Source organism: Lingula anatina, chromosome 7 (assembly GCF_051362555.1).
Source record: "Lingula anatina isolate TDL-2025a chromosome 7, LinAna3.0, whole genome shotgun sequence".
In the NCBI taxonomy this organism is placed as follows: Eukaryota; Metazoa; Brachiopoda; class Lingulata; order Lingulida; family Lingulidae; genus Lingula; species Lingula anatina.
Genome location: NC_141773.1, coordinates 2,238,939 through 2,260,672, shown reverse-complemented (window position 1 = coordinate 2,260,672; position 21,734 = coordinate 2,238,939). Strand labels below are relative to the sequence as shown.

The following is a 21,734-nucleotide window of genomic DNA, read 5'->3' as shown; positions in this document are numbered from 1 at the left end:
TTTTATACGCGCTGTGTCCGTAGATAAAAACATTTTAATCCTGTGCAAAAATTGCAATTGAAGTTGAAGACAGCGCAAAACGCAAGGTTTCTTTACAAGGTTCAGAACTACTACAACAATGGTAGTCCGCTAGGAACCGTAGCCTTTTCCACAATACTTTGCTAGTTTACTATTTTTTTTCTACTTCTTTAGTGCTTTACAAGGTATTTCACAATTCCTCAAAATTCTTTAATCAAAAGAACTGCATGAAAACATCCATTAGAATTAAGTGGCAAGCAGAAATAATGTCCATAAATAAATACAAATGAAAACTTAAAAACACGCACAAAGACCGTTTTTTTATAACACTAGGAGTTATTTATTGTTCAAACAACTGAAATATAAACAATCATATTTCCAATTCTAGCCTCTTCCCCTTCTAGATCATACCCATTTTCAACAGTCACAAAGGTTTTATGTGTTGTAAATATTCACATCCCAACTGAGATGCTATCATATATTATTACCATTGTCTTTTATTTATGTTCTACACCATGCCCCTTTCAGGGCCACTGAAGTTTCAGGTTGAACACTGTAAGGGTTTTAGCAAACGAAATAATATTTTACAAAGTTGCTTTTTCTTTTGAATATGAGGTCAACACTGTAGTTTCTCATCCAATCAAAAGTCATGTGATCAAGAGTTCCCTTGGCAACATAAACTGTGGACCTTGGTGAAGGAATCAACTTCAGATTAAGATGTTTTGCAATCAACACCTTCAACAGTACTTGAATACAAAACAAGATGAATTAAGTTCAAGACTGGGTTAGATCTTTTTCTTTAAGCTTTACAAAGCCTTAAATGAATTCAGCTAACTCCTAGCAGTGAGCAGAAATCTTCACCATTTGAAAAAATAACTAATTTAAAATGACTGTGTGTAAATATTCCATTTTTGAAAAATGATATATAAAAGCCTATACACTGATAAAGTGATACACTTGATATTGGCATAGAGCAATGAGTATTCTATAATATTTATATCAAAGCTAATACAAACAATGACTGTATCTTAGAGAAACATTCACCCCTGCCCCCTATAGAACCACACATTTCAACAAGCTATGCATAAATACAAAAATATATATAACAGACTCACATGTGGATAAATTCAAATTAATACCTGTGGCGACAACTTAAGGCAAGGATTTCTGAAACCATAACAACAAATACTAGATATTGCATATTGAGTTCAGGGATTCCTAAAGCCTGCATTCTCATACTAGATAAAAGTAAGGCCAAGAGCTGATGCGGCCTACTATGATAAGCTACTTGTCTGACGGCATCACATGTTTCATTTAAGTCAATTTCTGTTCAAACTTGGTCCTGTGTGTGAACATGACTTGACTTTGTGACGAGACAAACATGTAAAGGCACGCTATACTATAGGGTTAGCAACAAAGGTTCCACAACACTTATCACTGTATCTAAGCTTTGTGCAAATACAATCAAAGCCTCTCATTCACATTTTCCTCTATATTCATGAATAAAGAAAAACAAATTACTTTTTTAAAAATATCAAGAAACTTATGTGACTTAAATCTAAATGAGACTTGGATAACAAATTTACCTACAATAACTTATCACATTGTATATACTCAAGTTTGACATTTTCATGTGACACAAATGTACTGCCTAGACAGGCAAGTCTTTAAACAAGTCACATCTAATTAAGTCTGCATTCCTACCTATGACATCTGTCCAATTTCAAACATTTATGTCCTTTTAAGTAAATAATTTTATACAGATGTTCAGGGTATTTCCACATAATTGTCTAAACCATATTATATTCTTTTACAGAAATTATAATCATAATGCCTCTTGCCAAATATTGACAAGTATAAAAATGGTCCCATAGGCAGAATGGACTTGGATACAATTCAAACTGGAAAAAGTAATAACACATGTAAAAATGTTCTTTTCATAACCATCATTCCACACCATTCTTCCAACTCTGCGTACATGTGATGACTTCATTTTGCTATATGTATTTTCTATATAACAATACCATTTATACATAGTACATAATATACAAATTTCAATATATATAATATGTATATAACTCTCAACCTCTACACTTTTCATTTTGATAATGCAATATTCAAACTTCAATCATTATACTACAAAGAAAATTTCATTATTAAAATGAAAAGCCACTCGTATCTACAGAATATATATATATCAATAATTATGAAAATATCAAATATTTGTATCAGCAAATAAGTGTGACAATTTTTCCCATCACCTGTTCATAATAACTGAGAAGTCAGAATACAAAATTTAATAAAGTTGAAAAATGTGATTAAGTAACGCTCAATTGTTTGGTTTACATATAAGACAAAGACAAAATGCAATTTTTAATTTGAATGAACACATGATTCTGATTCTGACCTAATGTCATAAGAATCTTAATCTTAAGTAATATATTTTTTGTTACACATCATTTCTACATATTTCTGAAGGAACCCTTATCACAACCTGTCTATAAAGAGTCAAATGTTAACTAGTTGCCCTTACTAATAGTTTAAATGAAAATGTCGTTGAACCTTCTCAGCATGGAAATGAGGTTATCATTGTCTCTTGTTTAATGATAAAAAAATGGTAAAAAAGTAAATATTTTATAAAGAGACTAAAATTTTTCATCTGTGAAGCATGACATTGAGATCCTTCCTCAAAGAAATCAAAGTGGTTTAGACCCTTTGATTAAGAATCAAATGTCAGCCCACAGAGTCAAAAACAATGTTTAGACTCAAAAGAGACCGTTTACTCTTTTCACCAAATTCTTTGTGGTTCTGTATTTTCAACAGAGCTGCCTGTTAACTTAAACTATCATATGTTACCTCAAACACCTCACTGAATCCAGTGAGGAACCAATAACAATTTGAGAATTCAAACCAAGCCATTACATCTTTTTCTCAAACTAGGATTTCCTGATCCATTCTGGCCAATGTCCCCTCTCTACAGATCCATCAGATATAACTTAATGGCATCGATTACATAATTTGCAATTTCACTCATATATAAATCCATTAGCAAACTGACAAATTTCATCCTTACTCTCATCGTGTGGAATGTCACAGTTGTTCTTGCCTTAATTTTCACCCCACATGATGTGCAGCAATACATCATTTATAATCAGTTTCTCATCTCTGCTCACTGGCATCAGATCCATCTAATGCTAAATTTTAAGCCTTCTCATCAAACATATTTATCACTAACTGCATTACTTCTCTCCATCTGCTGTCCACTAATTTGTGCATTAGAATCAAATATCAATCACAAAGATTAGATTCTTTCATGATTCAAAACAATTAAGATTGGAAGCTTTCAGACAGCTTCTACCTGTCTAAAAAGTATCACATTCAAAGGGGGTACTTTCACCCCAAGAACCATTCAGTATGTTACCTACGCCACCTGATTTGATATTTTTTCCAATTTAATCACCAGATAAAACTCAGCAAATGCTCACACAAAATATCCAAAATTAACTGAATGTACAAACATGCAATATTGCAAAATAAACAATGTCAACAAAGACATAGAAGTTACCTTCAACATACAAACTTGTTCTTTAATCCACATATTTGTAAAAAAAATTGCGTAGGTCATGTTTGCACTGGTATGAAAAAGTGTCAGAAGGCTGCACATACAACTTAACCTGGAAGCATTTGTTCAACAACATTAAGGCTCAGTTTAAAACTGGAAGAAAAACAATGCTGCTTACATGTAAAGCTTAACACAGAACTACCAAAAATGAACACCGCTTATTATGCAAGACTTTAAACATTAGGAACTTGACACACACATTGCACATTCAACTTGGATGGATTTCTCGTTTTCATTTTGTGTCATTTTCAGAGAATGGACTTGGCATGCTTCACTTCAGAAACTAAATGATACATTTCGGATTAGCTCTGTTTGGTAGATAAAAGGAGCTGTGCAAGTGCCCTTTCCTTTAAACTTGAATCAAACACTTACAGCTCTGAAGAATGATCAATACAACTGACATATATTTTAATTTAATCAAACACAAGACTGAGAAAAGTGCAAAGAGAACATGTCAACAAAACATAACATCAGCTGTGTGCAATGTACATTCAGTATCAAAATCTGAAAACAGTCAACTAAAGAGGTTACAAAGACCCTAAAATAAGCTACCCTGCTAATCCCTGTTTCTCAACACTAAGAACAGCCAAATAGCTCTATATACATACAAACTGTGCATTTCTATTTAAGAATCTCTGAAAGGCGAGAATATACAACCATAGGCACAACAGTGTTCAGCAATGATACAGATAACACAGCAGCTTTTTTTAAAAATAATATTGCCACCTAGATTTCAACGGAATACACAAAGATCATGTATCTCTTATTTACAAACAGACTTAGTCTATAGCCTATTTCTGTATTCTTCAGTATGTCTCCACTTGGTTGAGGTAAGATGGCTAAATGGGTTTGGTGAAATTAGCAGGAAACACGCCTTTTGTTTTATCGGACTGTTTGATTCCCATGAGCCATCCCTCATCCTGGTCTTCAGGATCATCAAATGGAACAACATCGATTATTTCTCCCGTTTCAAATGTCAGCTCGTCTACATCCTCTCCCGTGTAAATGTGAGTAGCCTGAACCTGGAGATAAAATAAATATTATAAATAAATAAATATTATTATAATTGTATTATATAATAACATAATGACTTATCAAGCATTTAAAATTCCAAATTTTTCCCTATTGAAAATATTGAGTCATTACGGTAATGTCAAATGTGATTCACAACCATTGGCTCTCCGAACTGCTGTGTTATATTCACATAAATGAGTACAATTTATTCAAACAATTATTGTACTGATGACAGGTGCATATTTATTTGCATATTTCAACAGAGCATTTTTTGTTCTTTTCCGTGACTGCACAGCAGCCCTGATATAAAGAATGAAACTCTTTCATCAAAACACGATTGCCATAATATATCCACTTCCTTAGCACAAAAGAAAGAACTCTATACAAGACTACAGTTTTCTATATTGTTCAACTAACTCTATACAAGTCTATATAATTTTCTATATTGTTCAACTTACTCTATACAAGTCTATATAGTTTTCTGTGTTATTAAACTTACTCTATACAAGACACCAGGAGGCAATTTTGTGAGAGGCAAATTCGACGGAGGTACTTGATAACATTCCGGGTCGTCTGCAGCAACGCCATACAACCCTCTCGGCTCCTCCCTTAATTCCATGTATTGGTCATCATCTTCATCATGTGACTGGAAATATCAAGTCAAATATACAGCCAAGTTAAATGAAAGAAACTTTTATGTGTGATGTTAGCATATGGCAATTAACAAACAGTGGTGCCTGGAGGAGAGAGAGACAGTTGAAAACCGTTTGAGTCTAGTACAGAAATTGTAATAGTTTTTCTTTATTGATTTCCAAATAATATATTACACAAAGTATAAATAATCATTTATAATGATTTTGTCACATCTTCCATTTCCTTTTGAGTGAGAAACACTAAGAGGCAACCATACCATGCACCCAAATATAAATATAAATATGAATTGAAACATTGTATTTATACAGTATGTGAAATCATCTCCAAAGTGACTCGGACTTACACCAAAACCCTTTACTCTATCGTAACATTTCAATGTCAATTCAAAGCACAGAGATCAAGTCAAGGCTGATATTGTAAAATGTTTGTCTCAACAAAAGCTGAAGTTATTCTCACTTTGCGATTAACATTCACTGGTTCATAGGTCTCATCAGAGTGTAACGTTGGTTCATACGCCGTGTCATATTCGCTCTCTATCGTGCTGTTCGCACTGCCATTCTGTCGGGGACCGTTAGCTCTTGCCTCTCTCTCTGACGAGGGACCATTCATTTTACTCTCACTCTGCTTAGATCCTTTTGAGGTACCTGAAATAAATATGCCTTTCCTTAATATTGATGTTTTGAATATATTTTCTACCTTGGTCTGCTATTCTGCAGCATAAGCATCATGTTTTAAAAACAATTTGACATCAATTTGACTTCTACATTTCATCATTTCAGCAACAGTGACACAAATGCACAATATATAAATATAGATGATAGATGACAACTGAATTTCAAATTTTAGTTTTTTCTAATTGCTGATTTTCATATCATCATGCTTGAAAATAAATGGATAATATGGATTACCTAATTTAAGGTGAATCAAAGCAAATTATCATACATTTACAAATATGTCAATTACAAAATATATATTTTATTACAAAACAAAGTCTATTTAATATAAGGACAGAAATACATATTGGCAGCTATAAAGCAAGAGTCCTACATTTACTAACATACAAAGCAAGCCACTATAGGTACCTCCTGTATGCCATATCGTGTAAGATATTTACTAAATTTTAATCCCATGGTTCCAAATAAACAATTAAAGCAACACAAACAACCATGCTAAATTCACAAGGCTACATAAACAGCACTGCATATATCTCATTATAAACCGCTTTCATTGGTGTCAATTTTTTTGAGTTTCTAACAATTCTGGTTTGCCAATGCAACTGGCAATTATTTTTGTGAAGTATAAAAATTGAGTTCACAAACAAAGAATTTCATCAGTTGTATTATATACTGGAAGAAAAAATAAGTTTTCAACACATATAGCCTCATTCCATGATGGGGTCTTGTGAAACATTGAAATATTGCAGTAGTTATATTTTTTATTATTTTTTGAAAAAAAATATATATTTACTTGTAACTTTAAGTTAACCAAGTTCTTTGCTATAAACTTAATAAAACATGTCCTGTCAAATTTGGCCAGCCTCTTTGATCAAAAAGTGAGGAAGTAAAATCTGTCAATCTTGGGCTTTTTGACACCCTATCAAAGCCATGAAGTGACATGAAATCGGTTTACAAACACAGCACAATAGGCTACCACCACACACCAAGCCAGTACCTACCCCATACTATGATACTCCACAGTACACCCACATGCTGCTGGACCAACACTAGGACTACTGTTAACTATCTACACTCTTATATAGGTTGTCTAACATACAGTGATGCACAGTATATATATTTCACCAAAAAAAAGTCGGGAAACATCATTTTTTTGAACAATTATAAAATGACCACGTATATGAGTCAAGGCAATTATTTTCAAGAAATATTGATTGATAATGCACCCAGATTTTGTTGTTACACTTTTTATATACAATGAAGATTTTCCCACTACATTAGGTAGTTTTATAATTATTGAAAAACAAATTTTTGTTTCCGAACATTTTTTTTTGTGTGTGTATGTGTGTGTAGTACATAAGTTGAAGGGCCTGTCATGCCCACCAAGACTTTCAGAGACCACAAGAGACCTCTACAATATCAGCATGAATCCAGTCTGCTGTGTCCAGTATTTGGTCAGAAGTTACTGGAAATATCAGAAGCATGCTGAGAACGTAGAGGTGATTTCCAAGTGAAACCTCTGAAACTCATTGGGATGTTTCTGGAAAATGGCAACGAAACTGAGGTCATGTTCACATTTGGCTTTACTAAAACCAAACAATGACTGATTTACATCATCAAATACAAAATTGGACTCTTTTTCCATTGAGCAGTACAATTTTCTTTTTACCAAACTGAACACATAGTCTCCAAAAGTTTAATAGGCACTTTTAACTCCAGCAAAAACCCCCAAGGTACATGTTTGTAAAACAAAGCAACCTCAGTCTCATTTTGTTCCTTTTATTTTTCGATAAAATCACCATCGAAAAGGCACCCAAAAATCATCCCTTCTGACAGGTCCTCCACAGCATGCATGTGGCAACATGCAAACCACTAATTTGATGTGTTAGTTCTCTTTTATTTCTCACTTCCCAGCCTTATGCCCAAGGAAAAAATGACAGTATCTTATAGTAACTTATAGTAACTGGCTCGCGCTGCCAGTAATTACGCCGCGGGATATTCAGGGCACAGACCGTGATCATAAGTCATACCACGAATAGAAAATAGAATTTAGAAAATAGACATTGCATGTGAATGAAGCCTAATAGACGATAATAAGGAGAAAATTTGAAGAATTTAGCTTGAAAGTAAGCTCAGATAACAATTTGCAGTTCTCTAAGATGAAAAGATGTATAAGCTATGAGCATAATGGAAATGTCTCTATAATAGTAGTATTTACAGCAATAATTTTGGTGCACCAAGAAAAGTAACTTATTCAAAAATATACAATGATAACAAGTCAAAAGGAAGAAGATGGATTCTGTAGATTGGTATATGGTTCTGCAATAAGAGGTAGATGTGGCATCATGGGCTGCAATAAGGCCTAACTGGCCAAGAAAAGCCAGTAACCCTTCACTTTCCTAACAGTAACTTCTACAGTCACTGTGCTTCTTTATCAAGAAAATTAGAAATGAATTAATATCCCAAGAAAGTGGCCCAAAACCAGAAGATAGCCATAATCTTATGAACAGTGCTCTGTTAAGAGTAAGAAGTGCTATCAAATTCTAGGGAAAAAAAGCACACATCCGAGAATTACCACATAAACAATGTCTTTTCAAGCCACCAATCCCTATTTAGAACCACACATGAAGAGCTATCCCAGTTTCCACACACCAATCTACTAAATTTGATCTGTATACAGCATAAATAAATAAGAAAATGTAGTTTCTTTGAAAATATGCCTTTCACAGCAATAAGGTAAAGATATGACAGAAATGGGCACAAGTCTGGGACTCTATTCTGACTTCAGATCAGCCACTTCCGTCTCTGAATCTGTGCGCTGCCAATTTTGTTTATGGAATAACGTGACATTCAGAAAATGAACCAGCAGGACTGAAATTCAGCATAGATGGCGCTGGACACCAAGACACTACACCTACTTGATCTATCAGATGCTTGCGAGGGTGGCCTATCAGGTTCAGCTAACTCCTGCGGCCCGACTTCACCTGGGTTTTGCCTACTACTACTGCCTTCTGACTCAACAGATTTATTACTCTCTCTGTCTCCGCCACTCAATTCTACATGAAACTGAGACTGACTTTTTTCTTGGCGCTGCTCTTTTTGAACTGGCCTGGGCCGACTCATTTCCTCACTTGATGCATCTTCACTAGATCTACTGGATTCTCTGAAATTAGACAATAGATGTCACATACCCTCAAGACAACCCTGAGAGACATATTACTTTTTTCTTTTTTGCATATCATATCCAGTGAAATTAATAAGATATTAAATATTATATCAATTTAATTGGGAGGCTAAGAAAATTTGGTTTAAATAAAAAATTATAATACTCTGTATCTATTACCTTCCATGAAGTCTTTTTGTTGTGGTTTTCCGCTCTACTTTAAAACTGCCCTTGGTATTTTCTTTTGCTAAGTGTTCTATGTGCTCACTGATATCATCTTCAATCTGGGACACAATGAAACAAATCACATACAGAAAATAAAAATAAAACAAATAAAAAACATGGTCATGATAATTTAAAGAGCTAAATTTTTTATTTATTTCTCATCTTCTGTTGTTGTTTTTTTTTTTTTTTTAATTCTATCATCTTTTAGACAATCTTAAATACTAAGTTAGTCAAGTAAACATTTAGACAAACAAAACTTGTCAACTTCTTTAACACAGTAGTACTTTAATTAAAAATCACTTATACTTATTTCCATTTTTGGTAAATTCTGCAAGTTCAGTGGTTTATTTTGTATTCCCCATAACCATTACCTATCACTCCTGCACACCTGACCCATTACCTTTGCACATTCCCTGTGAAATATTGCTTCAGCACTGGACAAGGACAGCAGATTGGTACAGTACTGATCAATACGGCTGGACACGGCAGGGGAGAATGAAAATGAAAACATATACAAAGTATGAAATATAAACACAATGAACAATTACTAAATTTCTTGAAGAGGTACGTAAATGTCATGATATTGCTGTTCGCTTGGTAGCTTTTTAATATAACCCCCCCCCTCCCAACAGAAAAAAAATGCTGCACATCAGATTACATGAGGGATAACTTCTAACAATTAAATATCTTTCATATTATCAAAACTTTATATATGGAAAAAAACACTGGCCATTTTTTAAAAAATCTACCCAGAAAACATCAAACTGATCAAGACAGGCCAATTCAAGACAGCCCTATTCCATACCCATCATATAAAGAAGGCAACTCTTCATGAAGCTCTACATTCAAGTCCTCGTATATTCTGCGAGCCTCCTCCATCTCTTGTCGTGCCTAATGAAAACGGATCATAATTTGCTTGAAAACACAAGTTTAGGTCAGTTGAAGTGCATGAGAAAGAGAACATCAACAATGAAAGCACTGGGCATTTCTCACCTCACACAATAAAATTAGAATAATAATTTTAACTTCGCTTTATATATGCCAGCCCCTCTGAACTGCTGCTGAAAAACATTTCTTGCACAATTTATTATAATAAAATAAAATAAAATAAAATAAAATAAAATAAAATAAAATAACATAAAATAAAATAAAATAAAATAAAATAAAATAAAATAAAATAAAATAAAATACACTCCACCTTATATATCTTGGTTTCATCCCTCTTCTTTGCCTGCTCTAAGGCCTGATAATTGTGTCTAGCTCCATCAAAGTCCACCAATTTCCTCCCTCGTTTAGATATTTTGGTCTAAAAGACAAGTTTCATCAAATAAACAAAAAAGTAATGATGTGCAAAGTTGAGATGTGATTGTGACATGCATCTTACCACTAACGTTGTAAAAGTGACAGAGAGAAAAATCCTATAGGTACTTTAATTAAGTAATTTAGGTATTAAAAACAAAACAATCATATTTTCATTTACTTTTTCTTTTAAGTTCAATTAAAAAAAATGGAATCACTGAGTTTAACTCACTCTAATCTCAGGAAACCTGTCCACATAAGACTGGAGAGGGTTGATCACTTCACGCTCTAGTTTTTCTACATAGTCCTTCCACATAATCTGAAGGCTCTGCAAGTTGGGGAGAAAAAAAGGAAAAAATTACAAAAAAAAAATCACATTTCTACTTTTGAATCAAAGATTTCAAACAGGGAATGTTTTGAGCAGATTAAGGCCCCTACAAAAACTTTATCTTATTGAGCTTTCTCTAAGATCTCAACTCTTGTCCAGATTCAGAACCAAACCATCCTGTCTAAGGACAGTTTTGGGCTTCAAATCAATGTAGGGACACAGGTGGAGAAAACCTTAAAACTAAATTCACTTATGGAGCTCTATTGATTTTTTAACATATTTAGTACTTATGGGATTAGACGTTAATCTCCCCCCCCCCCCCGCCTCCCCCCTCCCTCCTCCAATGTAACATCTCCCATAGATACAAGAGTCTCAACAATGTTTTCCAACATTCAAAAAAATATACATATTTTATGACCATAGGAGCAATAAAGAAATCTATTTTATCCAACACTTACTACATAACATTCATTAATCTCATTTTTCTTTGACCATTCGTCTTCGTAAATTTCCAGAAGCACTGTGCTTAAGGTTTCACTGGCCATGGACATAACTGAAAAAGAGGTGTTTTTAAATCAATTCACCAATACTGCAAAGTCTGTTTTCAGTAGTCAGCTATTGGATTTTAGCAGTCTAAGTTAAGCTGTAAAATTAGAGACTTTTCATGATAATTGCAACTTTTGCTTTTGATTGTATGCTTGTTGTAAGCTTACTGAAACAAAGGTCTCAAATTTTTTTTCTTCTTAATGAACAAGGAAATGGGATGTAAAATTTTGCCAATCGTCAACATTATCTTGAAGAGCACACCACATATTCTACAACATTGGATTTTGAAGTAGTAACATTTTAATGTTAAAACAAGTTTGCTTTCTTTCATCAGCACTTTGAATATTAAAAATATATAATGGGAATAAAGTAAAATTGTGTGAGATATAAAGCATGAAACTACAACAGAATAAAAATACACAGTTATCAAATTCTCCCCCCAGAAGTGAGGCCAGTATAAATACTGGTCTATACACAAAATATAGCCAACAGATGTCAGCACTGAGCCACATTTTGTATACCACATGGACCAGCTACTACTGTATGTATACTAACAAGTGATTTGAATCTTCACTTTTTTTAAAAAACAAAACTATATTCTATACTTATTGAAATACTTGCTTCATCTTTATAACACAGTAGATATAAAAGCTTCAATTCCATAACCTTGGTTGTCTGACAACACATAATACGGAATTTAAATCATAATGCAAAGCTAAAAGTTTGTACTAGTACATAAAACAAGTGCCCATTTGTGATTATGTTTCCACATGCATGCTATGGCAACCCAGGGAACCTTCAAAAGTTTGCTGTGCAGACATCAGTAAAAGACATACCTCTAGCAGCTTGGAAGTAGTTCCGTAACTCCTTTTGTAGTTTGGCAGCAGTAGCCTACAATATAAACATAGGTACATAAACACACAGCCTATACATATAATTCTTCACAAGATCAATACATCAACATAAAAGACGTTATAGTCATTTCTGATAAAATCTGATAGAATCAAATTCTTCTTACAGTCTTACAATGTATTATTTATTGAGGATCCTATCCCTCCCAACAGAGGGGAGGGTGATAGGATTTTCTTCTTTCTTTTTTTCTTTCTTTTTTTTTTTTTTTGTAGTTTTGTGTGTGTGTGTGTGTGTGTGTGTGTGTGTGTGTGTGTGTGTGTGTGTGTGTGTGTGTTGCACATATCATATGACACACAATTCCACAGTTTATTTGGCACTTCATTAAACAAGATCTACATAAGATACACAGTTTATGTTATCAGAGGATTGCATATTCCAAATGAAGGGAAGGTGTGTTCACATCAGGTCTAAATCAAACAAGATGCTGACTAAGTGATGTCAACTGACAACATAACATTATAATATGATAACTTATAAGGGTAATTATCTAAAAATTTACAACACCTCAGTCTTCTCTTTTTTTAATATTTTCCTTCATCAAGGTTTCTTTTATGACACTCACAAAAATGTACTTTCAAAAAATCCACTTCTTTCCAAAATTTTGGAACACTGACTTATTTTCACAACGACAAACTATCTGACAAAAAATATTAGGGGAGAGTGATTAATTATTGCCATTAAAATGTATTGGCCAATTACAGTATATCAAGATACATAGTAGCCTTGTCACAGCTTGATATCAATAAATCTCATTTTCACCCTAAGTTAACCTGGTTGTGAACATGCCCAACTGTAACATGAACCTGAACACAAAGCAGGACCTATCTCTTACTACACTACAGAAATCAAATCCTGGATTCCTGAGTTTAAAATACCAATAAAAAATGTCTCTTTGTCGGTGTGTAACACGATATAGCGTGAGTAAAGTAAACTACTTCATGTGATACTACCAGTATTGTGATATTTCAGCCTCTGTCAACAAAATTCAAGCAAAGAGAAGTTACATCCCTATGGTAAATGTTCAACAATATTGAAAAATGTGAAATAATAATCTTCCTCCATAAAATAGTTTTGTTAGTTACGCATTAAACTGACTCAAAAGTTTTGATAAGTTGGCTAACTTTGTGTCAGAAAGTACAGGGCCATGAGTGCCTGAAAATGATACATCTTGAAAAAAAAAACATTTGAAAAAAATAAAGTGCTTAAAAATTCCAAGTAATTACCATAATAGATTACATATAAAAGGAAGGAAAAGGGTGGACACTTGATATAATATGTCAACATGAAAGGGTGATAGTGGAAGAGGAAGATTAAATGGAAATATTGAGCCTCCTTGTTACATGGCACTGAGCATGGTGTGGGGTATAAAACTGTGTCATTCAGTAATGGTCCATTGAAAGCCACCCTTGATACTGCCAAAAAAAAAAACAACAACAACAATATCTGAGTTTACCCTTTTTTCTAAAGATCCAGAAAAAAAACTAATTTTGACTAAAAGTTTTAAGAAAAAATGCACAAGTTATTAGAAAATTGTTTTTTAAAACTCCCATAATAGACTAATACAAATTTGATCATGATACAATTCCTTCTGATAATGGAATTTGTAAAAGACTTCACACATTCCTGTACCTAACAATACAAAATGAAAGGACAACATTCAAGTCAGTTTTCCTTGTCACTGGCACTACCCACTGCACCCAATTCATTCCTTTATCTATTAATTACCTGTTCTTATTAATTAACTGACTCTAATAAAACGTATCATCTTGTATTTACCTGCTGGCGAGCAAACCTCTCCACATGGCCGTCCAGTAAGTCGTCTGTGGTCTTGTCTGCCTTGCCCAAATTTTGTAGAACCTGAAATGTACATCTTAATTATAAATATCACACATCACATAACACATCACATTAAAGGAAGAATCTGTTACCAGCATACAAGCAAGTTTGTGACTGTAATGTGTTCACAGAATAAGAGACAAAATCAGTAAAATAGGTCTTCTGATGTATCTTGTATAAAGAAAATAGAATGTTCTAAGGGCATTCCATGGCATTTGCTTAGCATCATGAAAAGAATTTTGACTTTTTGAAGTTGTATTTTAGAGAGTTCTATTTTAAGAGATAAAACATCTTTTTGAAACCTTTGAAACATTTAATTTGATTATCTTTTAACCCTTCATCCAAGGGAATTGATCACAGAACTGACTCATTGCTTTGAGCCTTGAGCTCAGGAAATAAGGATGTCACCATAGGAAAGAAGGGAGACCCAAATAGTATAGCTCCAAATTGGGAGCCTGTGTGAATGCGCCTTTTAACACTTCAGACGGCTCAGACAGGCGACATGACTAACTGCTCTCTAACATGCTATACAAGAGGAGACAGAGGCCACATGCAGCCAGATATAAGTATAGGGTGTAGCACTAAACACAGAACAGTGAGAACTGTATCATTCTATTTCTATATATTCTATTCTACTGTCTTCTTTTATATCTAATAAGAATAATCACTTCATTCTATGACCAATAATTTGTAATGAAGTATTCTGATGCTGCACTGACAACCTACAAATGTGACACACACACACAGAAAATTAACATTAAATTTCATAATTTTTCATATTATAATATAATTGAATATTTTTTTTTTTGGCTCTTTCTCTCTTTCTGCTACGCACCCAATCCCAAGATAAAACTTTCTCCCAGGGAGTCAGAGAGAGAGAGAGAGAGAGAAAGAGAGAGAGAGAGAGAGAGATGATACTGACAAGAGACCCAAGTATAACTGCTAATTGACACCTATATTGATGACAGAGAGAGATACAGGTCAGTATATATATATACTACAGTGTCATTGCCCTTATTTCTCCACTCCTACCCATTACTCAGTGAAATGCCTTCAGACTTTAAATCTTAATGGAGTCACAATCAAACATTTAACATTATTACTATAATTATTGTGAATACTGCTACATCTATGATCTGCAACCAACTATACTATATATCAATTTGGTGACTAACCACGTGAAAATGCATCATTTTTTCCTTTCTTGGACAATAAAAAGTACTTTTTTAAAATAAAGCTAATGTTTCATCAGATTATAAATTAATAAAATATTATACAAACTCCTCAGTAACAAAGCCAGAAATATATGTGACAATATAAAATACAAGACTGACAGTTATTTTATTATCACATAACATTTTAATGCCTGCCTATAAAATTTGTAGTAAGATAATTCAGGAGTCACTCTGAATGGGTAAACTGGGAGTAAATGCTATGGGTTTAATAATTATGGAAAGTGGGGAAATTTTGTATTTACAGGCCATGAGCCAGACTCCAGTTTTTGCCAGTCAGCACAGTAAAAGGTAAGAGACATGTACTAGAGAAGGCTATCACATATACTTGGACACTAGAGACATAGTGCTTTGTGATTTCCTTTTTTTCCCCTTTTCTTTTTGTACTGACAAAATGCCTTGACCATGGAGTATCATTATAGCTGTAACCCCTCCAGACAGTACTAGTACATACCAATGTAACTGTAGATCTCAGGATGAAGAAAGCATGGTTGCCCAGCCTTAACACCCTACACAATACCAGACACTACTGATTACAGCTTTACTGTAACAATCCATTATGTAACACCAGGGGCCACCACTGCTGTGGTCTGTTCAGACTGGAAAAAATTTACACCGGTTATAGAACAAAGTTGGGTCATAAGACAAGAAACCCCACTGCACCTCAGACATCTGAATCACAGGACCACCAAGCTGGTTCTGTTATGGTGACAGTTAGCCTGATTTTCGGTCCAAGCAGACCTAGTCTAGACACACCTGTTTATAGCAAAAGAAACCCCCCATGACTGCCATGTGCCTGAATGACTAAATCTTAGTTCCAATATTTGCATTTTTCTGGGACCACACTTGAACACAAGCCATAACATTGCTGAAAATCTTCCAGCTAACGAGTTTAAATTCCACAAAAACAATGATACTGCAGTCTTCTCCCGGATTTCAATTTTTTGCAGACATGAAATTGGAAGAACACACATGCAAATGACTGTATTTTTTATTCCCGGATTTCAATTTTTGGCAGACATGACATTGGAAGAACACACATGCAAATGACTGTTTTTTTGTTTTGTTTTGTTTTTTTTAATCTGCCTGATGTGATTTCAATTTTGAAACAGGCATTCCAAAGACGAAAGAATGAAAGTTCATTAACAATATAGACACTAAGTACCAGAAAAGGCATCTTTAATAATTTCAGTTATGTTTCCACACAGTTATGTAATTATAATGGCAATTACTATTGTATCAGTACTGATAAGGGTGGGGAATTCTACGACCTTTGCTGCTATTGAACTTCACTCTCATTACTGTTCACTTCAATCCCCTGTTGTCATTGTATCATATCATCACAAACAATTCACCCTATCTTGTACTAACTAACCCAGAGATAACAGCTGTGAATGGACTAGTAAGGAAAAGGAATTCATAAATTTCCAGCAAAAGTTATTCAAAAGAACTGCCAACACTATAGTAAGGAACAAACTGAGAAAGTACTACATGCAAATGCTTACGTCTTATCAAAATAGCCTCAAAATATTGAAGTACCCCATATTATTATTATAATGTGTGTCTATAATATATCTATAATACAAGAACTTCATCAGCTCCTATGCTAAAGCCACAAAACCATGTCATTTCAACATGATTGATGGACCAGAGGTATTCAGATATTAGCATAAACATTTCAATAATCCTTTCAAATTTTCACTCATATCTGACTCTAATGGTATTAAGATGCACTTTCTGTTGTACAGGGAGATGATTAAGCATACACCCTCACTAACTGTTTTACATCTTCTTTCCTTGATGAAATAGTCACTCTGATACAGAAAACCACTTTGTTTTACCTGATATAATTCCTCTGTCCGACACTGTGCTAGGCAGCTAAATGTCTAAGTGTTCCAAGTATTATCACCTTAGATTACAAAACAGACTGCTGTCATGTCCTACCCAGATCAACTAGGCAGAGATTTCACTATATGAAGCAGAATATGGTCTCTTCACACCCTTTACCATGACACACCCTATTTCTCCACACATCAACAATCGCTCCAAGCAATCTTGTGAGAACACGGCTTTACATATTTATTTATCATACAATTCTAAACAGTGAGAGACTAAGGCTTCATTCGCATGCAATGTCTATTTTCTAAATTCTATTTTCTATTTGCGGTATGTCTTATGATCACGGTCTGTGGCCTGAATATCCCGCGGCGTAATTACTGGCAGCGCGAGCCAGTTACTATAAGTTACTATAAGTAACTGGCTCGCGCTGCCAGTAATTACGCGGCGGGATATTCAGGCCACAGACCGTGATCATAAGATAGCGCGAATAGAAAATAGAAATTAGAAAATAGACATTGCATGTGAACGAAGCCTAACATTTATAATATAATGCGATGTACTGTAGTTTTTATCCTGCTAGAAAAAAACTTAATTTGAGGCACCAACCTTAGTACAAATGTCCCAAACTCTGTTATGACACATGATAATAAAACATACCAAAACTTTCCGAAACAATGCCTTTACATTTCATGTTCATTATTTCTAAGAACTGTAAGCAAGTTATATGGTATCACATACATAATGAAATCAATATCAAGCCTGTGTGTGTGTAACAATTTAGTCAATTACAAGACCATTATCTAATTGTCTACACATTGGTGTGTTATTATAATTGGCAATGTAATCTGTTCTAGTACTCAGGTGCTGTTGGCAGTCAAGACAATTCAGAGAACTCAGATCACCCCAAGTCTCAAAACTCACAAGAAACCACTTTACTCTGATACGACATAGGTTTTACACACTCACAGCATGGGGTTGCAGTCAAACTTCTGCTTGATAAATTGTAAATAAAACTATTCTTGGCTAAAACTAATATAAATGCTACCCTTGCAATTTTAAAAGGTGTCTTACTCCTAGCAAACCAGCTGTGTTGTGGCAAATAATGATCATTCTTTGGTTTAATTATTTATTTGTGTATATATATATATATATATATATATATATATATATATATATATATATTTTTTTTTTTTTTTTTTTTTTTTTTTGTTTGTTTTTTTTTTTGGGGGGGGGGGAGTACAAGCCTGTTCTATTTCTATCAGTGTTATATTTCAACCAAATCTTACAAAATCATATTCAAAAATACCAGCAATTCATTCATTATGTGCATAAATGCAACTTTCAGATTAGCATTTTGTCATCACACCATCACAAGCAAAGATCCTACAGCTTTCTAGGCACGTTTTTAAGATTAATTAATAAAACTCCCCCATGATAGCCTATTATTAGGGCACATTTAAGCCCCAAAGGTTGTTTCTCCAAGGCATATTGTATTCTGATGAAATAATTTCCCACATTATTTTGCATAGAATAACATACTATCCAGAGATACTTTCCTAATAGACAACTCTCCTAATTATTTCAATACCATTCCAATTCAATAATTTTGTAACTAATTAATCACATCATATATGTATTTGTTTACATGTTCTTATGTTTGCTCATAAACAGCTGGTAATACCACTCCCTGAACAGAATGGACACAGACCATTAGCTTAGAAAACCAATCACCTGTGTCATCTCATCCATTATTTAGGTCTATATGGCTGAAGTAGGCTTAATATGAGGTATAATTAAGAGGTATTGTCGCCCACTAACTGAATTATACTCATAGGCAGATGATTAATATTCAAACAACATCACCAAGCTAGGTCTCAACCATTAAACAACATCTTTTGCTTTTATGTATTATATAACCTACTTTTCCATTTCTTTCAAAAAAAAATGTTTGTTTAGTCATTTCGCTTCTAAAAAAAGTGAGATTCACTTCTATAATGGAACTCATGACTCAATCACTACAGTTTAAGTACTGATGTATAATAAACCAGGGTCTATTAATCTGGAAATTAAAATTCTCAGTCACTGAAGGTGGAGAAAAGGAAAAGCATGCACTAGATATAAATTAAGCTTAATTACATGTTTGGGTAGGGTCTCTGACTGGTGTATTTACAAGCAGTTATCAGTGCATGTTATATACTAAATTATGAGTACAAGTATAATAAATCATTAATAAAGACTAATCATTAGTACATCAAGCTGATTATTAGTACAAATTGAATCATTAGTAGATACTTAATCATGTTACATGTTAAACATTATCAAAATAAGATAAATCTAAATTTTGCTTGTAAACGTGTCTTGATTTATATACTTCAGAGTGTACTGGGGAATTTTACTGCTTTTTATACAGTAATAGCTTACAGCAAATACTGGGACATAACTGAGTCAGAATTCAACCTCATGAAATCAGTGAATATCATGAATAATTGCATCGCTGAAACAGATGTTCTATCAAAACTGTGCATCAAACACTTGTTGGTCTTTTAATTGCTGATCTATTTAACTACTTGTCAGCAAAGTGAGTGAACAAACAAGTGCAGTTTGAATGTAAAATAGGACATTTAACAGTTGGTCAGCAGTTGTATCTACTGTTAGTTAAGTGATATTGATTTTTTTTCAATTACTATTTGATATGGGAAATATGGATGTAGAAATATTTTCTGAAAAATGAGGATGAACAAGTACAGCTCTAAATTTAAACTAAAATGTACAAATTAACAAGATTGACTAGCAGGGGCGGATTTAGGCCGTCTTCTGGGTGTTCCGGAAAACGGTCAGATTTTTAAGTTTACATTGATGTGTATCGTACGTTTTCTCTCGGAAGACGGTCAAAATGGTGGATGGATCAACAAAGATAATTTGGAAGACTGTCAGAAAATATCTCTGGATCCGCCCCTAGACTAGATTTGGGAGAGGGGGTCACTTGTAAGATCTGACCAGACCACTAGATATCCTTTGGTCAGTGTAATATATCCACCCTGTTTTAGTGTCCTTCAAATGTCTAAAAATAGGAAGTAAAAAGGGAATTTAATTAATCACCTTACTAGTACAGTGCCCATTTATTGTCTGGAAAAGCTAACAGATAACAGATTTAAGAGAAAGTCATACACCTGGCTATGTAACACTGAGACAGATATCAAAGCATCTTTTAAGTACATTCCAGCAGTGGTCATTCTTTACACTGCTACTGGTCACGATATTATATATAACTGTATACACTTATCAAAGAAAAATACCTGACTGCCCGAGCTCAATACAGTCCAGCTATGTTTGCACTGAGTTCTTAGCATGCCCTGTTAGCCTTAAACCAACTGAAATTGTAAATGTTCACTGAACCGTGTGTTTCGACTTTGTGCTAGGACCAAACGTGGCATTCCTGCTTTCCAAATGGACACCTAGCATCAAATGTTGTCAATTTCTGCCAAATCCCATAGTTTTACTTCTTTGGTAGCTTCATATTGATGATTTCCATCAAATACATTCCTATTACTTCTGATTTAATGATTTCATTCACAATGTAGTGTTATGCAATAGTATGCTACACTTTGGTGTGTAAATTTTGTGTTACCGATCACAATTTGTTCTACAGTTTTAATCATTATACTTCAAAACCTTCGAATAGTATTAAAAACTGTAATTTTTTTTCAATTTACTGGAGGTGGAAATACCCCACTGTCATTCAAGCATGTACACTGAATAAACGTAGGCTAAACAGTAACCTTAATTTAAATCAATAAATTTCCTAAAGTAAGTTCCCAGCAAACTTAAGTAACTCTTTCTCACGACAGCAATGATTACAGTACACAAATGCACTATGCTATATCTAGTGTTGATATAAACGCAGGGTACACGTTATAAGTTAATCCTTATCGGATATTCCTATCTCATGTCTCCTACTTCCTACTTGTTAAACTCCATCTGCAGTATCTTTAAATACCAAAAATATTCCACATTCCCATACCTCTATCTATCATATTTCAAGGAAATATATGTTTATATTTCACACCAATAGATATTAGACTTTACTTTATTAGATCTGAGTGTTAAATAATATAATTACCTTTTCTTTCGCGCGAGCTGCACGTTTTTGTAAGATCTTTCCTATGCTACCTCCCTTACTCTCTGCCATCTTGGCTTATCTTGCCGGGTTGGAATGTATATGAGTTTTCATTGGTCAAAAGTATTAAGATATTTCCATTCTTTTTAGAACATTTGCTAACGTAAAAACAGAGATAAAATAATTCGGATTATCGATTAAAATATTTAAAGTCAAATCATAGAAATATTCTAGGTCATTCAAACTTAATTATTG

General features: G+C 33.8%; 1 protein-coding gene across 2 annotated transcripts; it reads right to left on the bottom strand.

Annotated features, from left to right (window-relative positions):
* Window positions 1-334: 334 nt before the first annotated feature.
* Window positions 335-21,650, bottom strand: LOC106159597 (myc box-dependent-interacting protein 1). Of its 2 annotated transcripts, none has more exons than XM_013535907.2 (13): window positions 21,483-21,650; window positions 14,232-14,312; window positions 12,380-12,434; window positions 11,456-11,550; window positions 10,902-10,997; window positions 10,569-10,676; window positions 10,176-10,261; window positions 9,771-9,846; window positions 9,326-9,429; window positions 8,901-9,145; window positions 5,765-5,952; window positions 5,154-5,300; window positions 335-4,662 (listed from the first exon to the last, which is right to left on the bottom strand). In XM_013535907.2, exons 1-13 carry the CDS (start codon window positions 21,549-21,551, stop codon window positions 4,480-4,482), a joined length of 1,533 nt encoding a protein of 510 aa, XP_013391361.2. In that variant the 5' UTR covers window positions 21,552-21,650; the 3' UTR covers window positions 335-4,479. The 2 variants fall into 2 exon arrangements, with proteins under 2 accessions (XP_013391361.2, XP_013391363.2); XM_013535909.2 differs by having other exon boundaries at window positions 9,060-9,145.
* Window positions 21,651-21,734: the final 84 nt, after the last annotated feature.

What these genes read in the sequence shown, in the direction of transcription:
- LOC106159597 (XM_013535907.2), bottom strand. Translation starts at nt 21,551, where the DNA reads ATGGCAGAGAGTAAGGGAGGTAGCATAGGAAAGATCTTACAAAAACGT. An exon ending in AGATTAATGAATGTTATGTA is followed by an intron (nt 10,998 to 11,455) that starts GTAAGTGTTGGA and finishes CCCAACTTGCAG; the next exon opens with AGCCTTCAGATTATGTGGAA. An exon ending in TTGCCTTCTTTATATGATGG is followed by an intron (nt 9,847 to 10,175) that starts GTATGGAATAGG and finishes TGCCGTGTCCAG; the next exon opens with CCGTATTGATCAGTACTGTA.